Below are 23,912 nucleotides of genomic sequence, written 5' to 3'. Positions count from 1 at the left end.
GTGCCAAATGCCAGCTAATTTTTGTGTGGCAGATGTGTGTGTATGTGTGTACGTGAGACATAATCCCCTTTTGACAGGCAGCATGAAGAGGCCATTCTGAGCTCATTCTTTCCCAAAGGACAGCTCACCCATTGGCGGTTTGCCATCTGTCTGCTCACCTGTTCTGCATTCATGTTCAACAGATGGGGGTGTGGCTTGGTGAAGGCAAAGAAGAAATAGGCTAATTTTGACCCCTGGGGGTCTGTGTGCTTTTAACCATGGCTGGTACCATATGATTTGATGGCAGGGGTTTCAGTCTCTCACGGGGACTCTTGTGGGGTGCACTTTTTTTCAAAAAAGCTGTTACTACGAAGTCGCGTCTCGTAAGTGTTTGTATGCAGCAATTTGAAAACAGCTTGCCTGCTCTCAACACCGAAAAGTACATTAATGATTAAACTCCCTAAACCAGTTACATCCAGCGTTCCATTTATAAATATGTTTTTTCCTCTCACTGACAGAATGAAATCCTGCTGGTGTGATGCCCCCACATCCCAACCCCAAACATTTGTCTTCATCAAGCCCAAAGTGTCCAATAAGAGTTAATGTGATTGCACACATCATTATGTGTGTGCGGGAGGTGGATGGAAGCAGATCTCATAGCCATGTTTACCTCGTCTGCTTAGTGATGGAGCAACCGGAATGATTCAATTACACCAATCAGATTGGATAATGATTTCAGTGTGGGCTGCCACTGCCTCGAGTTTCTTATCGCTTCCTGCCATCTTCCATCTCCTCCATGCACCCCCTCCTCCTCTCCCTCTTCTTATTTCTTACCTGATTTTTTTTTTTTTCTCTAAGCATTCATACATGATGGCAAAAATGCACAGTTCTGACACTGAACAATGTTCTATTAAGCCAGTTTAAAATAAAGACTTCTTCTAGTTACACAGAATTACTGGCACAGGGATGTACAGCCCTTTGCTCATGGCCACCCTTTCCAGTTTGTCTGCATTGCAGCCATCAGTGGCCTGCAATGGTGGGTGTAGTGTAGGTGCAGTCTTATTTTCTGGCTGTCATATTCACTCTGCGTTACGGGATTGTGACAGGCCCCAAGTTATTACTGATCCCCTATAGCAGATTCTGTACCTCCAACAAGTCCCCAGACTTCTCTGCAGCAGACTGTCTGACTCACTCTGTTGAGCGTGGAAATGGAATTAAGGCTATTTTTCAGACATTAGTTATAATTAAGAGGTGGCTGCACGTATATATACGCACACATTATTGAATAATTCAGTGTACTTGAGTAGCATGCCGATTTATGTGCAGTTTTTTAAAAATCAGCATACTTTAAACAGCCTCACAAAGTTATGTTGTTTAAAGTCAGGTTCCAATATTTTACATGCTTGTTATTGGATGAATGGGACACTATCATTTATGTGGTTGGTTTAGGTTCTGTAGTACACACTGCAACTTGATGTCCTGTATTGTTCAGATGTTTTCTTCATGCCAAACTTCCCTTTAGCCACCCCCTCAATACACCAAAAATCATAACTTAACTGATTCCTCTTCTGTGGAAAAAAAAAATATATAAACAGAGTAAACTAGATAGACCAGAGCTGGTCCAGATCTGGTCTGGTTGCTGCCTGGTTGCTGTGAATGGAGGCCACTATTGCCACAGAATTGTAAAAAAAAAAGCACAATACTTAGCATGAACCACCTCTATGCCACACATAACAATGATATAGATCTACCACACATTAACAACCCTTGCTAAGCCAATTCTGTCAGATATTAGGTTTGTAAAACAAATAATTTCAAGGTGGCTGCTGTCAAATTTAATTCCTTTCATGAACCTTTATTTCTTAGTTGATGGTGTGTCTTTTGTACAGTAAGTAATTGCTAATGTTTTCTTCGTTCACTGCTTCTTTCAGGATCATGCAGAGATAAACTCCACTGTGCTGCGCAGCCAGACCAACACTGCACGTGTGGAGGGCCTCAGGCCGGGTACAGTTTACGTGGTACAGGTGCGGGCGCGGACTGTGGCTGGCTTTGGCAAATACAGCAGCAAGATGTGCTTCCAAACCCTCACAGATGGTAAGGACCGTGGAGCCAGAGGAATCAGTTCTGTCTGCTCATCTCTCTGTCCTACTCTCCTTCTCTTTTCTTTTTTTTTCTATTTCACACACACACACACACGCACATATACACCCTCTTCTTGCTAGCACCCATGGACACCTCTTTGTGTTTGGTGTTGGATTATTATTAGCAAAAGAAATGGAAGGAAAAACACAGTTTTTGATTGCACTTCTATTTCCACAGCAAAATTGATTTCCTTCAGGGTCAGATGTAAGTGTGTGTGGGAGCTATGAACATGACGAATGCAGAGTATCTTTTCTTTGTGCAGCTAACTGTGGTTCATTTAAAATGCCTAGCTAATTGTTTTTGGGGCTTTTTTTTTTACCCTGTCCTTCTGTTCCCGGAGAACTGTACTAGAACACATAGCTCTGATTAGCAGTTGATTAGATTAATTTTCTTTTTTTTCTGGGCATCAGAGGCAGGGGGCAGTTGGCAAAGGAAAATAGGCTGAAACACCTGGTAAGCTGGCAAGCATCTGGAGCTATATTCATTAGTGTCACTGCAAAAAGGGTGTGAATAGATTTGGTGAGTTTGGTGGAGCAATTCCTCACGAGCTTCCCAGCCGGGGGTTTTGGTGCTGAAATCAAAACAGCTTGAGTGTGTCTGAAAAACTCTTACTTATTAGAAGACCACACCAATCTCTGATATGGCCAGAGTTCCTAATACTTAAAGAGGTTATAAAGATGTTTCCACATTGTACTAGTACAGAAAGTAACTATAGATAGAATCCTCACACAAGGAGTGATATATTCCCCAGGTTTTGCTTGTAGGAATTTTTTGAGATTATGGTTTACAGATGAGAAAAATTCAAAATTCAGTGTCTCAGAATACTAGAATATTGTGAAAAAGGTCACTGGAATGGAAACTTATGGCGTCACACCCTAATCAGCTAATCATCTCACAACATCCGCAAAGGCTTCCTGAGCCTTTAAATGGTCGCTCACTCTGGGTCAATAGGCTACATAATCATGGGGAAGACTGCTGACTTGACAAATGTGCAGAAGACTGTCATCGATACCCTTCCCAAGGAAGGTAAGCCACAAAAGGTCATTGCTGAAGAAGCTGGTTGTTCACAGAGTTCTGTAATCAAGCATGTTAACTGAAAATTGAGCGGAAGGAAGACGTGGTGTTTGGAAAAGGTTCCTCAACAATTGAGAGTACTGTCATATGAAATCCATTCCTGACACACATACGCAAATACTAGATGGGTTACAAATGCACATTCACCACATCAAGCCTCTCCTGAATCAGAGACAACATGAGAGGCATCTTACCTGGACTAAGGAGAAAAGGAACTGAACTGTTGCAAAATCGACCAGAGTTTTCTATTCAGATGAATGTAAATTCTGCATTTCATCTGTAAATCAAAGCCCCAGGCTCTGGAGGAACAGTGAAAAGATAAAGAATCCACATTGCTTGCTTCATGTCCAGTGGGAAGTTTCCACAGTTAGAGATGGTTTGGGGTGCCATGCCATCTGTTGGTTTTGGTCCATTGTGTTTTCTGAAGTCCACAGTCAATCAGCCGTCTACTGGGAAATTCTCGAGAACGTTATGCTTCCCTCTCCTGACAAGCTGGATGAAAATGCCGATTTTATTTTCCAGCAGGACTTCACACCTGCACACACTACCAAAGGAGCCAAAAGCTAGTTCAATGGTATTCCATAATGGTATGGTTTTCCTGTTTTGGTTTGACCAGCAAACTCCCCAGACCTTTCGTCAAGAGGAAGATGACCGATACCATATGCAACAAGTCGGATGATCTCAAAGCAGCTATCAAAGTAATCTGGGCGTCCATTACGCCTATACAGTGCCATATGCTGATCGCCTCTGAACCATGGCGCATTAATGCAGTACAGTAATTCAGAATTTCTGCATGAATCCCTTTAAGTTAACACTGGAAGGGATTATGTCATATAGATATAGTTCATGAATATGTAACGCAAATAAATGTGCTTAAGTTCCCTTTTGTGTTTTCACTTAGGCTGTGGGCATACTCAGCAATGTCCACAGCATTTCAAGAACAATAAAGGTAGGCCTATCAGCAAAATTAGGATTTAGAGCTCCTAATTGTAGTTTTAAGTGGTTGACAGGTATTTTAGATTACTAGTAAATGAGTCTTAAAGTGTAATGGACATTGCACCTTGGTTGGGCTGGTGGGATGGCTCACAGCGAGCGGTATTATTAGTAATGAAGATCACAATACTTTATGCTACGGTTGAGTTTTAACGGAGAGAAAAATGTCAGGTGATAGAGCTTATCATTTTGGCTATTTACCTGTGCATAGCAGATGTGGAGGCACAGTTGTGGGCCCTGTGTTCACCCTCTCTTCACAAATGATCGTTCTCTCAAACATGACTGTGAGTTTAGACGCATGCATGCAGTCACACATGGGGACGCATACCTCACACTCGCTCATGCTGCTTATGGTTCATCCCTTGGCTGGTTGCCATAGCACGACATTCGTCAAGGCAATTAGCAGCAGGCACCAGAGGACAGCCGACGATAACACCCTCGCCTCCACCTCCTGGCCCCTCTTACCAGTCTTTTCTCCTGCCGTCAAACCACTTCATTTCCTCATAAAGTAAACACCTTGTCTCTCTTCCAATAAATGTATTTCTTAATCCTTTGAGTCCTCCTGCCAGGACATTATTGTACATTTTTTCATCATTTTCTCTTTACTTTTCTGGACACACAAAGTCATAGAAGAAACTTGACCGATCTTTTAAGGAAGATATTTTATTTTGTCTCCGTGCACCAGGAGTAAGTCTCAAAGTTATGGGAACATATTTACCACTGGAAGAGCCTTTCGCGTGATTTCAAACTGTCAAGGGAAGTTGGTGTTCTCAAAGGGAAGATTTATGTAGACCTCTCACAACGAATATGCATCAAAACATAATAGAAAGAGTGCCGGGAAACTGCAAAAAGCTATTCACAATGTTTTATTGAAATATTCTTGAAAAACTTGCAAGTTAAAAAAGCAACCAATTCATATTATATCGAGCTCCCTCACATATTGCAGCTCTCACACTACTCCCAAGATGCATTAGGTCTCCCTTTATCACTTTAATCCAATGCGTCCATCCTGCATGGGGGATGGGATTTAGAAGCTGCTGATTTGCCTTCAGCATGCTAAATTGTGATTTTGCTTTAACGACTGTGCTCCGGGTCTCAAAGTCGCAAAAAGACTGGCACGCACTAAAAGATAGCTGAGGATTCTGCTGCCTTTGCACTTTTAGGTTGTCCTCCAGGCCTGCCACAGTCAACACTAGTTAAAATAAAATAGTGGATGACTGACAGTAAATGGCATTCTTTAACACTTGGAAAGCCAAGATTTCAACAACTGTTTCCTTGTCCACTTGTTTATGACACATACACCAGTGGAGAAGATTGTAAGGTCTTCCTCGATCTTTTTTCACTCTCAAATTTTCTTGCGTTGCTATTTTCTTTTCCCCTTTCACTTTCTTAGTCAAACACAACAGGGTTTCCGATAGCACCTCTCAGCAGAATTTAAATCTGTTACAAAAAAAATGTTTTGCCACCTTTTTTCTAGTTTTTACTAAACAAAAACAAGAAAATCTACAAATATATATGATAAATAAACAGAGTGTGTATGCATGCGTATCATTTACAGTTTATTTCATTTTCATTATATGTCCTTCTACCCTTTCTTTGTGTAGACGACTTCAAGTCTGAGCTGAGGGAACAGCTTCCTCTGATTGCTGGGTCAGCAGCTGCTGGAGTGGTCTTTATTGTCTCGCTTATTGCCATCTCCATTGTGTGCAGCAGGTAACCAGAGTTTTCCTTATTTTCTCTTTTGTACTAAATTGTGAAAAGTATTATTCATGCTACTGCTGTCACTGAGATGAATGATCACTGAGATGAATGATGAACGAATAAAAGTTGTTATTCACCCCTTGACACTGGCTGGTTACTGGTATCAGTGTGTACTAAGGTTTTTGACAATTATTGTATGTATTCTCAAAGTAACCCAGCCAATATTGGCTTACTTTACCGGTGTCAGTCAAGTGCTAAGATTGCTCTGTAGAACTTTTCAGCTTTAGTTAATGTCAATTTTGTTTACATTAATGCTAATGTTATGCCCATTTTTTTTGTTGAGATCTCAAGCCTATCATGGAAAAGCTAAATGAAGTTGAAATAAAATAACGTATTGGTCATTTTGAGTTGGATTAATTATGAACTGGAAAACAACAAAGGTTCTATATTTGGACAGTGCAGGAATTGTTCTTATGTTTCCTTTTCCCTACCCTAAGTAAAATGAAGAGATCAAATAGAAGGATGTCAAAAAAATCTATAGATTTGATAGAAATGCAAAAGCTGTTACATTTTAAAAGGAAGACTTCTTTTCCATAGAGACTGTGACAACTCTGCCCCATTAAGCCCATCTCTTTTTGTAGCAGTTTGTCACATTGTCAAATTCCTGTCTTGCTCCACTTAAAATATATGAAAGTTAAATTTCCACCGGTGATGTGCGAGTTTGAGCAAGTCAAGTGCTCATCAAATAGGGCAGCCTCTTTTGATGCAGAAGCAGAGGAGACATGAAAAGAAAAAAAGATCCTATCAAGGTCTAATTAAAAATCAACTCATTTTCATAAACTTCATCTGCTATTGGTATCCGCTGAAACTGATTTATTTTCATCTGCGTCATCTTCAGGCAGCACAGAACATCATGAGCCGTCTTCCCTTTCATCATATCAACTCTTATATTCTCTTTCAATGTTTGCTGCTCTCTCAGGAAAAGAGCATACAGCAAGGAGGCAGTGTACAGTGACAAGCTGCAACATTACAGCACAGGAAGAGGTCAGTCCACTCTGATAATTGCAGTCACAATTGCTAAAGGGTTGGTTTACAGTACCATTTTTTTTCTTTAAATGTCTACACATATAAAAAACTGTGTTCTACTGTGTAATGGCCTAAACCATGAAAATGAACAGCTGTAGTATGATTTCTTGATGACTCAGACCTTGTTTGAATGGTAAAACATGAAATATTTTCTGAAAATGAAGCATTCACTAACATGGTGAACCATGCTTACAAATCTTTGTATTGTATTGCATTTAATAGTGCACCATTATTACAGCAATAGTAGGCACAGGCAAGACTGACAAGAACTGTTTCCCTAACACAGGAAGAAGTCGGTGTGTATGTAGGTTTTCCCAGTTTGTGTCGGGTTATTGAATTCATTTAGAATGCCAAAAGAAAAATGAATTGTATGCAGTGAAATGGAGGATACCTAAATGGACCTGGAAATTTGACTAAATTCTTTTACAACCTGTTCTCACTTGTTTTATTTAAATGTGATCCCTTTTATTATCACAGTGCACATTTTAGATTAAACACGAGTCTGCAAATGGCAACGATGCAGAAGTCACCCCGGCATGTTTACATAAATTTTCTAAAATAATGGTTGTTTATGCAGGAAGTGGTGGACAATACACTGTGGTAAAAGACTGGCAACTCAAAATTGTGCTGTGTTTTTCTTATTGTAATTATGCAACATATTAGGCTTTATTGACTTTCCCTCACTTAATGGATGTCTGCTGTCAGATCCGGAACAATGCAATACAATAACACATTAGAATTACAAATTAGAAAGTAGAAAAACTGAAGAGTGATGACTAAGAATAATGCAAAAGTTGGAGTTTATTTATCAAAGCAGACTTTTTCATACATCTAGGTGCAGGCTCATCTCCCGAAGGATTCAGAGAACAATGGGCTTTATTAATATAATACTTTGAAAGACAACAAAAAGGTTTAAAAGATCCACCAATCCATTATTTAGACCTGCTTATCCATGCAGGGTCACAGTGCGACTGATGCCTATCTCCAGCAGCCATTGGGGCGAGATGCAGGGTACACCCTGGACCGTTTCCCAAGGGGGGGGGGCATTTTATGTGGCCACCATAAAGAAGCCAATACATTTAAAGAGAATAGATTTGAAAAATGTGAAAAAAAATGCATTTTTTTTTTACCCTAATATATCTAAATGAAGGGAGTAAATTGCTGTCTAGTGCAGCTTTGAATATGAATATGTCTATCAGAGTGTTTGATAGTCCAAGGTGTATAAATATACTTACAAGGTACAGTATTATGTTCAGCGTAAAGTTAAAATAGAGATGTCATAAAACTAAATTGATCAGGTAGATATTTGTGGATGTAATTGCCTCTCCTGTGCGTTGTGACATTGACTAAAATTTCTTCGGGGTGCGTGATATCCATGATTGAGTCTTGTCTAAGCCCTTTCCGGGCATGCACTGATGAGGAACACAAAGCCCAGAGGGGCGTACAAATAATCTCAGGCACACTCAGACGCACACATGCACACAAAGGAACGTGTACAGGCTTTGTAGCCCATATGAAAGCTCTACAATCTGCCAACCAAGCAGTCTGAGAAAGGGACTCTCACCCGGGGAATTGAGTTTTGTTGAACCTGACACAGCAAAGTGTTTCAACACAGTTACTTTGTGTCAAAGTCACAGAAGGGTGGCAGCTTGGGGCTCATTAAAGCCGCTGTGGACATGAACTATAGGAGTCAATTCTGTCATAACTTTATTTGGGTGAGCCTGATTCAATTAGCATAATGCAGGTTGTAAAAAATTAAGGTTCAAAGGACTGTACACCTAAGCAAGAGATCTGAAATGAAAAGGAAATGAAATGCTTTATAACGGGTCCTATGCACAGATTTGACTGTTAAACCTTCACACTTCCTACACTCAGAAACTCCCTCTATCGCCACAACACCTCATGGTGTTTTGTTTTCCTCTATTCTCTTAAGATTTGAGTGACAGTTTGATAATGTCAGTATTCAGCACAACAATAAAAGAGAGCCCCTCCGTCAATTGTTTTATATAAACTTCCAAAAATGGTGCTTCATCCAGCTGCCTGCTTTTCCAGATGTTGTCACACACACACACACGCACACACACGCACACACACACACACACACACGCGCGCACACACACACACGCACGCACACCTACACACACCTTATGATGTCTTACTCATTGTGTAAATTAAGTAGCTTTTGAGAAGCAACTGAATGGCTACCTTTTACATTGCATTGTACCCCAGGTGGGATATTGAAACAAACAAACTGGTAAACACATGAAATAAAAAAAATAATAGTTCACATGATGAACCAAGGTGACCTAATTTAGTGGACTCTGAGAATTTCCCCATTAATGCTGTTGCATGTTTTTCTCTTTTCCTTTCATCAAGGAATCATTTGAATTTTAAAGTTCTAAATCTGTCTTGCTTTTGCAATAAACGGCCATACTTGTTATTTTTTTAATTAGCTAATGAAATTGGAAACCCACCAAATAAAACTAGTGCTTGCTGGATTCCATAGCACATTTGTTGTTTAACTTTTATGAGGGCTGTATTTTACACTTTGGCAGACATGGTAGCATTTGCAGGTTTTTATATTATTAAGAAGTATGGTTGTAGCAATGTATGCATTGCCTATTAGACAAGATTATGCACAAAGCAAGAGTAACTTCAAGAACTGTTTTGGGGAATGCTAAGAATCTGCTTTTGCCTTACTTATTTGACAAGTCAATATATTTCAGTTTTTACGCCTGTGGTCCTAATGCCAAAGAACATTTTAAAATAAAGGTTTTGTAAGTCTCAAAAGGTATCTCTGTTCAGTGTTACACCCCTACCATTTTCCATTTGAAAGATGCTGAGTTGCAATAGAACCCAGATATTTCACTGACATTGCCTTCACAAAATAGCACAAAAACACCAATGTGCCTTTTAAACCCTAACACATACAAACTGAGAGTGAGTTTCACACTAATTGGCCTAAGTGTGTGACAGATGATTTTCCAACATCAAACAATGGATAATTAGTTTAGATTGAGTCAGGAACCTCAGCTCATAATACCATGAGCAACTAAAGTAGATTAGTCTGCTTCTTAGACAGACATGAAATGAAAATGAACCCACTGTAGGGATATACTGCCCTGCTGCTGTTTGTTAATTCCTCAACAAATATAATCACAGAAAACAGTTAATTGCCAGCTCTTCATTAATGCTTAGACGTATGGAAATTAAATTTTTGTCAGAGAAAATAAATTGGTGGACAGTGAGTCCCCTTGCTGAAAGTATGAAACGGTTCTTTAACTTAAAAAGATTAGCTTTAAAAAAAAAGCCGGAATTCCTATTTGTCTTAAGACTGAATGTAAATCCTGTTAAGAAAGACCACTAATTTGATTTGCCCCACAGTTGTATTAGATCATTGGAAGCACTGGTCCAATGTGGTTGATTTGTGAATACATTAGACCCACTTAGTAAACAAGCATAGCAGACAAATAGGTCAATGACAGAAAATTTCATGGTTAAGTACTGTACGGTAAAATGTAACTTTAATTAATCAGCCAAAAAATAAAAATAAAACCAACTGACTTAAATTGCACAAACTCGCTCTATGCTTCCAGGACAACTCTCACACAAGTCCACGCTTTTAAGGCTTTTGTTCTGAAGCTTTTTTTCCTTTTCCTTTTTCTTTTTTTTTATGCGTGTTCGCCAGGAAGCATTGCTAAGTTTCGATTAATTTCTGTTCTGTGATAATATCCCTTTTTCATTCTAAATGGAACATGTTCATTACTCAAGACTGTTTTCTTCGTGGCAGAAGTAAAAATGTAACCTTGCACAACTAGGCAGCTACACATCTTTTACGAAGAGTTGACCTTAGTTAGCACAGAGTAAAGAGCTACATATTTGATTACTATAAGTTACATAAGAGGAATGACAACATATATTTTCCCTTATATGTTCATGTTTTCAATTTTATAAAAGAAAAACACAGTCTAATTGATGCTGATGTTCTAGAAAACTGCAAAATTTTGGTCAATACCTCAAAGTCCATGAGAAGAGCTGTGCATCCTCTTCCTACAGAGGACAAGGTTTTTATGTTGGTAAAGATAGAAATGATGTTCAGATACATTTACTTCATACACTTAGACGAGGTCCCTTTAAAATATTCATGTTAAATTGAGAGTCTATGTTTTTAGCCAGTGGTCAGAAAAAGATGAGTCCAGTTAACCAGGGCTATGCCATAGGGAGGCAGAAAAATAAACTGTTTGCGTTTTAAATTATAGATAAAAGTGGACTCTAGAGTAAGAGTTAGAAAGTAATGGGTGGGCAGAGTTTGAGATTCAGTTTTAGCTTGAGACTATAAGTGTCTTTACATGTGCTTGTAGCCAGAAATGGTTCCCCTGTTGAAATATCAAGCTTTTTCCTGGCAACCCTTGGAAATAGTAAGACAGTATTCAAAGCAAAGCTCTAAAAACTCTTTGCAATGAACAAAATCAAATGATGAATTAAATTAACCTAAACTGGGTTCCAAGCAATTACAGTGTTAACTGCAAGGTGAGGTAATTTGATCCCTGGAACCTACCCTCACATTGTCTCTTGAGACCCTTCTGTCCTTCTGTGTAGTTTATGCAAATGAGCAGGCATACATTTTACTTGATTGAAGACAGGTTTATTCAAATTATAGCTGGCAAAGTTTGGATTAAGCAGCCCCTATGAAACTGGCCTGTCCTTCGATGTCACAGCAGAGATGATGATTTCATGTCTGGTTGCTGGCTGTTCGTCCTTTTGAAGCATATTAAATTTGTTTACAAGTGTATTTTTTTCCCCACCCACCCAACCCGTCAACACAGTAAACCTTTCCTTCGTTTGGAAAGACATCTCCGGTCTGTGAACTGTCCGCTTGTTGCAGAATTGCATAAAGAGCTTGTTGATGGCATGGTAGTTTTATCTTTTTATGAGCTCCTATAGCAAAACGCTGCTGGAAAATTGGTTCTACCATGATGAAAGAGCAGATATTGCCAGTGTAAGGGATAAAGGAATAAAAAAAGGCATACATTTATGCTTTCTATACACCGTAGACTCTATGTCGCCTCTAATGCTTTGCTTTCTTATTTTTCTTTTCTAGTTTCACATTTTATTCCAGCAAAGATTTTTTTCTCTCTTCTTTGAAGCAAGTTGTCCCTGTAACCAACCACTTATTCTGTACAAGGCAAATATATTTTCACGTGTCATTTTCTGTCTTGTTGCTGATTTGGGCTCTAAAGAAATCAGCGTCTCCAGTACTAAGAGCTTGTAGAGGTTGCAACATTTTGTCATATTGAGACTTAAGCTACAATCTAGGGACTAATTTTATATATCAGACATGTATAGAATATTTCACTTAAGTGTAAAGGAAGACTATCTCCTTCTTGAAAAGCTCACTGAGCGCTTTGGTTGTCCTAGAACTCTCTTTGCGAGCCGACATGTCTAACTGCCCCTCCCCACTGGGCTGCCCGACCCACTTCTCAGGCTCACCGGGAATGAAGATCTACATTGACCCCTTCACTTACGAGGACCCTAACGAGGCAGTGCGAGAATTCGCCAAAGAGATTGATGTCTCCACTGTCAAGATTGAGGAGGTCATCGGTGCAGGTATGCCAAACAGTACATTGAAGCAACACATTTCTGTGTACACATTTGCTGTTTCTTGAGACATGATGTGGATGGCTGTGATTCCAGATGCTTCTGCATATTGTATTTCAAGTGCATGTCTGTGTGCCATTGAGTTTAACCTGTATCTGCGGTAGGTCAGAGAGTCTGACTGTTTGTCAAATAAATCAGTCATGATTTATTTGACAAACAGTCAAAGTCAAGCGCACCAGCAACATGGTTATGCTTGGGACCCCGAGGAGAATAACTCAAGCCTTTCAGTTCATTTTCTGTTATTCTATTTTATTGAATAATAGTGTTGTTTATTGCAATGTTTTGCCTTCAATCCCACACTTTCATCAAATTTACATGTAAAACAGTGTGGACCCTTGTTTAAATTGAATTCACGATGTCTTTTAAAGTATATGATTGGTTACTAGCAGTTCTGAAAGAACATCTTTAAACAGACGACTGCATTGTGTTCATGTTTATTTCATGCCTCTCCCTATAGTTGGAAACACTTTAGTTTTACAGGCACTAGAGCATTCTGTGCTCCTTCATTATGATGCAAAAATAGTAGTAGTGTGATTGGACCTGGAATAGCTCCCGAACCACGGCTTACTCAGCAAGCTAGGTGTGAGTTCGGGTAAAGATAAGAAAGCAAGGTGGCTAACTAATTAAGGATTTCCGTTTCTGCTGAAATCTTGGTGTGGTGTCTCTACAGGACAGCAAGCTGGTGATAATTAATGAAATTGGTGCCAGAAATTTACTAGATAGTTCTTGGCTGATTTCCTTCAGTTTGGGAATACAAAGACACTTGGCAGTATTTTATGATAAGGTGACTGCTGTGAGTCAGAAGGAACCACACTGTTGTGAGTATCACTAGCAGATCAGCACTACTATTCGTGTAAGAAAACACTCAGCATGCCTGAAGCACACATAACGAATGAGCACGTTAGGGCATCTAAGGTGTGACTAATTGAAAAAAACTACAATGACTTTGAACTGATCAAGGAGGTCGGCTCTTCGTTCTGATGACAGCTCCACTATGCTCCATTGTTTCTGACCAGGCGAATTTGGAGAAGTGTACAAGGGTCGTTTGAAGCTGCCTGGTAAGAGGGAGATCTATGTGGCCATCAAGACCCTGAAGGCTGGCTACGTTGAAAAGCAACGGCGAGACTTCCTGTCTGAAGCCTCCATCATGGGCCAGTTTGACCATCCGAACATTATCCGTCTGGAGGGCGTCGTCACAAAGAGCCGTCCAGTCATGATTGTCACAGAATTTATGGAGAATGGTGCCCTTGACTCATTCCTAAGGGTGAGTAAACTCTATGAAAGCGAGTTGCATGTAGTTATTTATGGGAATCAGATGAAATGTTCCTATAAATTCATTACAAAATTGATGTTGGAATTTGTTTAGTTCAGTATAATTTAGATTGAGCCGTTTTAATTGAGCTGGTACACACTGAAAACATGTTTATTTTTATGTATTTTATTTTAGTATTTAATTAAAATCCCTATGCTATCAGTCATTTATAATTTTAAAATTTCCACAACAGATTTGTTAATCATCCTTTATTTACTCTAATAACCTTTGAAGCTATTGATAGACTCTTTCTTTCATAGTGATGATTGAGCTGACATGCGGCTTAATCAATATTCAACATTTTTTTTCCCCTCCTTCAATCTCATGGATTGGCATTCTATTTCACTTTGATCTATGGTGGGTTTAAATAGGTTCTTTGAAGTTGGCTTTGCTAACCACCGCATCCGACTTGTGTTTCTATCGATCCCTTCTTACCCTCTTAATTGTTGTTTTGTTTCAAAGGTTCAAAGCCTACGATTGAGAGCATTTAGACAGGGATAAGAGTGCCAAGCGTTAATATTGGACAGATGGATACTTGAATACCAGAGCCCAGAATTGTATCAATATGCAAATTAAAACTAATATACAATTGGTAAGAAGGAGGAAATGGAAAAATTAACATTCGAGCAGATGAAGCTGTTCGGCACTGGACGTCTCTCTCATATGTGGGTGTTTGAGTGACAGCGTATGTATCTCGATCATTGTCTTTTATGTGCATGTGCCCTCTGGTTGTGTTAATAATTATAAACTGCCAGGTTTTTCTAATTCTGGAGAAGAACATAATCCAAATTAGTAGCCTTGGTGATTCAGAAAATAGTACAGTCATTTACTCCACTTTGTAGCTTGAACTTCCATGTCGAAATCAGATTCATTCACTCAGCTGAAATAAGACCATTTCTCAGCCAGTTAGCAGGTGATTTGAGGTGAAGTGGAAAATAATTCCTATCATATACCACATAGTTGTATAAGAGAATGGGCATTGATAGTGTGGAAGGGTAAATGTAAAAGCCCTTTGAGTGGTCAGTCTAAAAATGTGATGCAGAAGTTCAGTCCATTTACTATTTTGCCCTCATTTGCAGTGAAATCAACATGATGGTTGGTGCTGCATTTATAAGTTTAGAAATAGTCACTTTAAGTCCTCCAAACATACTTTTGCCTTGTTGGCCGATTGCCTCAATCTTTGTCTCTTCTGACCAGAAAATGTTTTCTCCGGGTTACATCTGGCTTGTCCTTAATGGAAGCTGCAAATACCAGTTGAGCTTCAAGTTGTTGACTTCTTAGAAGGAACTTACCGTTACTGCTTTGGTCAGTAGTCTCTAAGTTCTAGCTAATGTTAAAAACACTTCACTTACAAATAATAATCAGATTTTAAAGCTCAGCCAAAATTATACCGGGCCGGGAAGTTCTGCTTAGAGAGCCACTGTATTTTAGTGGAGAATATACGACATTTGTTTATTGCAATGAAAGCATCTTGTGACTGCGAGTCAATTATTGTGATGATAGCAACTAATGAATGACTGACCTTTATTCTCATCCCTGTCCTCCAGCAAAATGACGGTCAGTTCACGGTGATCCAGTTGGTGGGAATGCTTCGCGGGATATCAGCAGGGATGAAATACCTCTCAGAAATGAACTATGTCCATCGTGACTTGGCTGCACGAAACATCCTCGTCAACAGCAACTTGGTGTGCAAAGTTTCCGACTTTGGCCTGTCACGCTATTTGCAGGAAGACACGTCGGATCCCAGCTACACCAGCTCTCTGGTGAGTGTTTTTAATTCTCTCCTTTATTTCGCTTCTGTGCATTGGGTAATCCCCCTTGACTAATCTAGTAGTTATAATTTAAAGTCTCCATGCGTTTATTTTACTGACATACAGCAATTTAAAAACACCCTTCAAACCATGTCAGTCAACTTTCGACTTTGACAATATCTCAGTCTTTTTTTGAACCCCCTTCACCTTTTCAGCATCATTCATTTTAGAAGAACTGTCACTCTTTTTTTTTTCTTAAGCCCACTCTTCTGCTTTTTGCGCTACGCCGCAAGTCATGGACTGGAGGACTGTCACATCTTCATTAGCGTGGAGACAAGCCTCCTCTGGGAAAGCTCCTCTCTTGTTGGCTTGCCCAAAGAGCAGAGAAACCAAAGGGCACTGCAGCCTCTCGAAATGACATCTCCTACCTCTTTCTCTCTGTCTTTCTCTTCCTCATCCCTCTCTCTCCCTCCTCATTCATTATTACTGGGGCATCATGGGAGGCTTTGGCTCCTCATTAACTCCTCTACGCTACAGATCTGTAATTATTAGCAGCCATCGTTAGTTCATCTTCTGCCTCTCCTCTTCCTAATTCAAAACACACTTTTACACCCTCACAAACACACAGGGCCAGGTCATTAGGACGCCACGCTCGCCTCAGGTTGCGTGGGTGGTTTTGAGTGTCTGCGTGCTTCAGAATGTATTCAAAAGTGTGTTTGTGTGGGGCTCTCACCATGACTGTGTATCCGCTGTCACCTCATTGAATCTGCTTAAGTCTTTTGTTACAAATTAGGTTGTTTACTGCATGTGGCACACGTGTTTCCATCTGCTATGGTTTTAAATAGATCCCGGACACTTCACAGGCATAATGTTACACAATAACATTCAAAAGAGGAATGATATACAGAAATACTTAAAATGCACAAAGGCAGATTCATTCCCTCAAAAATTAATACTTCCTATTTTGCTTTTATTTCACAACTATTTTTATTTATTACTGAAATATGACAAGATGGATATTTTTTGCATTTAATGTAATCTGCCTTTTAACTTTTATTACTTTTTACCACAACACAACGGTCTGGTCATGGTGGAGATCTTGCTGTAAACGCCTATATTTCGTTTTATAAAAAAATATTGAAATTGCTCGGTTTGTAATACTTACACTTTAGTAAGAAATAATGATGACAATTTTGCTGATATACAGACTTTAATAATCTGAGTTTGTTGTCTGCTTAGGTTGTTTCTGTTACACAGCGATGCTTGAGACATTGAACCAACTGCAGAAATGGCAAAATGTGAAAACTCCTGAAAAGAAATCCACTTTAGGCGAAGGTGTTTTCATCTCATCTCATTCAGAAACTGAATTGATTTCTAAATAAATAATACTCTTTTTGAATGAGGTTTTACTAGACAAAGAAGGTTAAGAGGTCAAACACCACTGGAATAATCTCTGAAAATGCATCACATTTCAGATGTGTTTATGACTTTAGAAAAACATTGTGTTCCTAAAGGGTATAGCTGAGACAACAATTGTTCTTTTAACTGAGGTAAAATGTTGGAAAATGGAAATATGTTTTTTTTTTTTTATCATTATTGTGAGCTAAGAGTAGATTCCTTTTATTCTGAACTCTTCTTATGCTAGAGGTGGATTTATAATCTCTCATATTTAGTTCTAACTTCTCTTGCTTTCTTTCAGCCGTGTCCTGTATTTCACCTGCCCCATTCTTTATTTTTTGCGCTGACAGCCTCCAGTGGCCTCACACACTCGTTTCTAACAGAGCTGCCTGAGAGCGGAAAGTTTAACGTGTTTTACAGAACTGCCATGGGGTTTCCTCTTTTGCAATTGCTTCATAGTGTACAACAGAAGATTGCAGCTCAGTGGCAGGGTCTTATATATTATGAATAAATATGAATGCAATCTGAATATATTATCTATAAAGGTATATTTTAGGACGAACATCAGAGGTATTACAATGCTTGCAAACCTTGGGATCAAAACCACTGTGAATGCCTGTGAGTTAGCGCTACAAAGGTAAAACAGAAACCTTCTAAATAAACTGTCCTCATCTAAATAATAATAAAGAAAAACAAGCAAACAAATAATAATACAAAACAGAGTTTTCTTTTGTATTTATCACCTTCTTAATGTCATTAGACAAAAACTATTTGATTTAGAATTAAGTTTCTTTTTTTTTTAAGTAAATGTCAAACAACATTACATTAGCCGATCAGGGAGAGTTGATTGCCAACTGGTGTGATGAGCAGCAGTGTCGTCAAAGCCAGAGGAGATCTGACCTCACATTCGGGTGACTGAGAGCTAATTGCTCCCTAGGAATAGTATGCTTTGTGTGCTTGACCCCTGTGGCTAAACCTTGCTGAATGGGTATTATTTAGCAACAAAGCTGAATAAGCTGGCTAATATAACAGGACTCAAAAGGAGTGGGTTTATAGATTGTGGCCAGTGTTTTGATGTTGGTTAATGCAAGACTCTACAAAGTCCTCCTTAAAGGGATTATCTGACCGAGAGAGCTGTCTGATAAAAAGACACTGAAGGTTTTTGATGAGGTGAGGTGGAGTTTTTCCAGGGTACTGCTTTGATAAAATAAGTCAAATCAGTATTTAACTACAACTCCACTAGTTGATAATTCAAGAGAGAAGCTCCACATGCCGCAACCTGCTGTCTCTTCTATCCACCTGCAGTTAGGCTTTTAAATAAATAAAATTATAACAAAATACAGACTCTGATATCTGCACATTTCTGATCCAGTGTGCCTTGAAATCTTTGGAGCAGACCAACGACACGCACGGCACCAGCACCGCAGGTCTTTGTGGTCCTATATTGTAATTAAGCTGCATATATCTTGTGTCCTTCACTTTCCAGGCTCTGTGGTTATAACCCAATAGTTTATCCAGTCAGTGGGCAAGACTCGTATCTTACACAAGGACAACAGAATAAGCAAATTAAATTGCAGTGACATCCAGCGATTTACATACTTACCAACGGCCTCCTCGAGCAAATTAATCACCCCTCTCCCTCTGCTGATTTTCTAATTTTTGTCTGCAATTCTGGGCGCACCAATTACAGTGCCTGCAGTGTGATGCTGGATCATGGTTGGGAGGACATGCTGGTAATTGTGTTAACCCTGGATGTGGGTTCACTCCAGAGCAGTGTTATGGAGTTTAAGACAGAAGGAGGCTGTCCTCCCTCTCTGTTGGCTGCTCACCAAAGTCATGATTAATTAGGCTTACAAAACAATACTTGAACTGCACTGGTCTTACTAAGGTGCACTGTGTTAATTATTTTAAAGGCTTTAGCCACTGGGTGTTTTATCTTATCAATGTTAGGTGTGCTTTTGCTTATTTCTTAACAGCAACATTTACTTTTTTTATGTGATTAAGCCTCCATATCTGGCTCAAAAGGAAATACAGAAAATGTTGCGTATTCATTTGTTTTCTGATCGGTCCATCGAATCAGATATGAGTCCTGACTAGGGTGTCCAAAAATAAAACTTATAAAAATGTAGCATTCTCTCTCTTAGTCATCCATTCATCCATTGATATTAAAGATTTTTTTTTCTCCCAGAATAACAAGAGACTACATTTTCAGGTAATTCCTATATTGTGGTGCCGTTGGTCAAAACGTTGGTCTCACAATAGCAAAATCCTACATTCTGACAGATAGGGTATTGTCATTACCAAAACTGTGAGTCTGTGCTAAGTTTCAGTTGCTTGTGCACTGAAACTTAGCACTGCTTCTGTTTTAATCCTGCTGTTTCTCTTGCTGTTTTCCTAAGGATGCAATTTTCATCCTTAGGTATATTTTAGAATTACTTTGCTCCCTCTTAGAAATAAGTGGTAACCTGATAACAGCTCCAGTCAGTTTAATGATAGTGTAGCATTGGCATCGCTGCCTTCTTTGGGCATGTCTCTTGTGCTCATAAAGTGCAGATGTCAATGAGAAGAGAGAACAAAACTGAGGGCGTAAGTTTTACTCACGGAGAAAGCTTGACTGCAAGAAGGCATTAAATTTGACTCTAGAAACATTGTTTTGAGGAGAAGCAGGGTAAATTTCTGAGCAAGGAAGATTTTTTTTTTTTTTTTTGGGTGTGCACAAGGAAACTTATGGAAAAGTATCATAACATCCGAAAGTTAGAACAAGAAATCTTGCTCTGAAATTGAAAATGTTCTTATATTTAAAAAAAAAAAAACACACATCTTGGAGAAAAATGTAGAGACCCTTTAGACTCCCTTCTCTCCAGTTTATTCCAGGGAGCCCAAGGAACCTCAGGCCAAAAGGAATATAACTCCATTAATCAAGTTCACGTTCTGCCCCAAGTTTTCCTTCCAGTGGACGGTATACAAAATAACGTCGATGGAAGACGTACTGATCAGATGTCCAAGCACATTCACTGATTTCTCTTGATAGCATCAGTTGTATTCTGGGCTCCCTACAGATGATTTTCAGCTGAGTCCAGTCACCTTATGGAGGACGCTCATTTTAGCTGAGGCTATCCAGAATTTTGTTTCAGTATTGATCGATATCTTATGACCAAAGGCACAAATCAAAATCAGTAAATCCAGACACTTTTTTTTCTTTTATCACAGCTCTTTCTTCACCACAGATCACAGACTCCATTTTGCCATCACTTATCAACAAGTTCAAAGCATACTTCAACTGCTACGCTCGAGGCAAAAGCATCTTTCACAAAACACTTCCAGTCTGGTTAAAGATGCCAGCCTGATATTGCACAGTTACAGATTCAATGCATATTTTTGAGCAGAGAAGTCAGCACATGTAGATGTGCACACATTTGTTTGGGAGTTTCTGTGATGTGCAGACATATTACATCTATAACGGAGGGTTCATTGTCAATGGACAGTAGAGGGTCAGATTTTAGTTATAATTTCCACCTGTGTCTCAGCTGGTGATGTCAAGACTGTCGACGGCTCATGTCCAATGCGAACCTCACCAATGTGATTAGATATTTGTGTTTGTTATCATATACACTCGCATACAATCCCTTATGTGTCTTTAGAGGTGATTGTGTGTCTGCCTCCATGTTTGCTTGTGCCATTGATGCTGAGAGAGGCTGAAAGGCGGGGTCACAAAGAGCCGGTAACAAAGCTCATCCGTCAAATCCTCGTGACCCGCGTGACATTCTTTCAGATTCGCTTCAGCGCTCACACTTTGTGGACTGCCCCGTTGTTTCTGTCATTTGTTTGTTTACTATTAGCATCCCATCCTACTATCACTGCTTTCAGGGCAATGTTTTTTTTTTGCATGTTTCTTTGTTTGCTGTAGAACAATTACATACACTCAGAGTTAAGATGATAGATTATTGGTTAATGAAGTGCAAGTCCCTAATGATGATGTGGATGCCCCTTTTTTGTCTTTATATTTGTCTTTTTCTACACAGTTGTCCTCCATGTCTCCCATATAATTTTTTTTTATTTAATAGCTTAGCATTTGCACCATAGAAATTGATACCATACAAACATAAACATGTCTTCACTTCCGGTGAGGATATCCTCCAATCAGTAGCATGTTTGGAGTGATCGAACATGCTACTGGGAATTAACCCAATCAAGCACAAGCATATTGCTTTAAGTCATTATTTTCTTTAACCTGCTGCTGATGTCTGAAAGTGAGGTTTTCTAAATACAGTGAAGATTAGGGTGAATAAATCATTTAACTGGTTTAAATAAATAGGACATCTAAAAAGTTCAGAATATATGAGCCAGTTATAAATTGTAAAAAACAACAAACATAATACATACCTGGTTTCTGTAACAAAGTGTACTCATCCGCATGAATTATGTTAGTTTGATTTGTATCTTCTGTCATATTTGCCACAGTCAGTATAAGTAGGGCTTTGATTTGCCATCTGTGACTGTTTGACTGTATTTGCATTCTCACAATGAAACAAATCATGCTCACGTAATCCTGCTCACTAAACCAGAGGAAAAGATACCTGATTTATATGAAAGCTCTCAATAAACATACCTCTGCACAGAATGCAAAGTTACAAAGGAGAGATTTGTTATTTTATTTCATCAAAACCAGACCTTTTCAAAACAAAAATTTGGCACAACACAAGGCGTGGCATAAACAATCGATATTTCAACCATCATATTGTTATCATTTCTGGCTGAGAAAAATGTTTGCTTGTTTTAATCTAATTTTACCTTTATATGTTCCAATTGTATTTCATTGCCAGAAATCCAACTGTGAATACTTAAAATAATCCACACATTATAGATAGACCTTATATGTAATACTTCTGGCTTCCATTTGGATAAACTGCCAGAATTCCAACTTCCATTTTTGTTTCCCATTCTCAATAACAGCTCATTTAGAAATGTTACAGAACTAAATCTCAGCAAAAATAAACACAGTTTGTGGCACAGCTGTTAAGTTTTCACTAAATCTCATTCTATATTTTAATTTCAAATTTTGGGGACAAAGAGGTGAATGGATGACCACATGCTGAGGCATAAAACCCCCCAATACATCAATTAGAGCCCTTTAGTGTTTTTATAACGGGGCACTTCTCAACCACACTCCCAGTAGCACTGAAGGGAAAAATTAGGGCTATTCAGCTTTTGCCCCAGTTAGATAAGTGATTGTAATTGCTTATATCCCACATTCTCTGAAGAAATTGAGGCCAAGGTCAATTTCTAAAATTAGATTTTAACACAAAAGAGAGATAGATACTAGCTGGATTTAATTTGGTGGTGCCAGTAGATGGTATGAAAAAGCCTGTTTTAAAACCTGGAGAATTGATTTGCTCTAAATTGTCAACTAAATGCTAGTAAGTGCAATTGATTCTGATGAAGAGGATGTAAAAAAAAAATACTGAAGTGTTTTAATCACAATGGCTTTCCCCTTACCACGTTTCCATAATCATTTGTGAGTTTCATATCTTACAGTTGTGATGTTGGCAGCCTCTCCCACCTGTTCCTCTTTAAACTTCTCCACAACTCGATTCCTGACCCATATGATGTGTTTCTTTGTTTCCATTGTCAGCATTTGCTTATTAATGTCCTCTTACATACCTCTGAGTCTTTCGCAAAGAAGCTGTAGGGATAATGAGTTTTAATTATACACAGGTGGGATCCATTTATTACCTTGGTGACTTTGTAGGTATCAGTTTAAAAGGTGCTCATTAAAATTGCATTGCTCATTTTTTGATGTTTTGAGAAGTGGGATACTTATTAAAACATAGTATCATATTGTAAATTGTGGTTACAACTTTCTACAATACCTTAGTGGGCTTGAATATTGTGGTCAGACACTGTAGGTTGGATTTCTTTTCTTTCACTCTCTCAGTCCAGCCCTCAGCCCTCACTCCACATCCATCATTATATGATACAGTAAATAAAGAAAAGATTTTTGCAAATCAAGTACTACGCTTCTTGTAATTCTCAATTCCCATGTTAAGTTGGTACCAAAACGTAAACTAAAGAAACAAAGGGATCGTTGCAGAATGTCAAACTGTTTACGATTTGTATAAGTAAAGATTTCCCCAAAGTTTTACATTATTTAATTTAAATACATGTTGGAATACCGCTGTTCATTTCCATAAGGCATTATTGAAAAGAAAGTCAGAAAAGTCATCAAATGACTTTGTTTTTTTTTGTTTTTTTCTTTCTTTATGGCCTCCACCCCCCACGTCCCCCTGTCACTCATCCTCTCTGGCTCTAACTGCATATCTTCACTCTTTTTTCTCATTCTGTTTGGGCAGACATCCAGGGCAGATCGTTGCACTCAGGATTTCATTAAAACTATGTTGATGGAGCACTCTGCCCAGCCTAAGTAAATGTGCTGAAGCCCATTTGAGTGTGCATTGTTTGGAAATAGATTACTGACGTTCGTGGAGTAAAGGCATCGGAGAGAGGGAAGGAATGGGAGTTGGGGGGGGGCAGGGAGAAAGTTTTTCATAGTTGACTTCCAGATGGCTTAGAAAGTTTATTCAGAGTCCCTAAATGGCTCATATGAAGAAAAGAAAAAAAAAGCTGAGTAAAAACAAAAAGCACTGGGCTTTTCTACAGCAAGCTTATCTGACAACTGTTCACTTTTCTGTGACGGGTATTTGTGTTCTAAATATTACCACATTCCACACACAGCACGTCGTTGACAATCTACATGAAGTGATCTACACATTAGCGGATTCACAGCTCAAGCTAGCACCACGTTTTGACAGGTGTATCAT

The 23,912-nt window shown here is 38.9% G+C and overlaps 1 protein-coding gene across 2 annotated transcripts in view; it reads left to right on the top strand.

The window, feature by feature from the left end:
- The window catches only part of ephb1 (EPH receptor B1), a 170,901-nt gene that overhangs the window by 132,012 nt on the left and 14,977 nt on the right, over nucleotides 1-23,912 (top strand). The window contains exons 7-12 of one of the 2 annotated variants that reach the window (XM_081597723.1): nucleotides 1,911-2,073; nucleotides 5,793-5,901; nucleotides 6,869-6,933; nucleotides 12,460-12,582; nucleotides 13,650-13,897; nucleotides 15,493-15,708. In XM_081597723.1, the coding sequence (XP_081453849.1) occupies nucleotides 1,911-2,073; nucleotides 5,793-5,901; nucleotides 6,869-6,933; nucleotides 12,460-12,582; nucleotides 13,650-13,897; nucleotides 15,493-15,708 (924 nt within the window). Of the gene's footprint in view, nucleotides 1-1,910; nucleotides 2,074-5,792; nucleotides 5,902-6,868; nucleotides 6,934-12,393; nucleotides 12,583-13,649; nucleotides 13,898-15,492; nucleotides 15,709-23,912 lie in introns of both variants that reach the window. The other variant, XM_081597722.1, reaches the window with a different exon arrangement.

Source organism: Poecilia reticulata, chromosome 17 (genome assembly GCF_904066995.2).
Source record: "Poecilia reticulata chromosome 17, P_reticulata-male-v2, whole genome shotgun sequence".
Lineage (NCBI taxonomy): Eukaryota > Metazoa > Chordata > Actinopteri > Cyprinodontiformes > Poeciliidae > Poecilia > Poecilia reticulata.
Note: the sequence above shows the minus strand (reverse complement) of the source record. Positions and strands in the feature narration are given on the sequence as shown.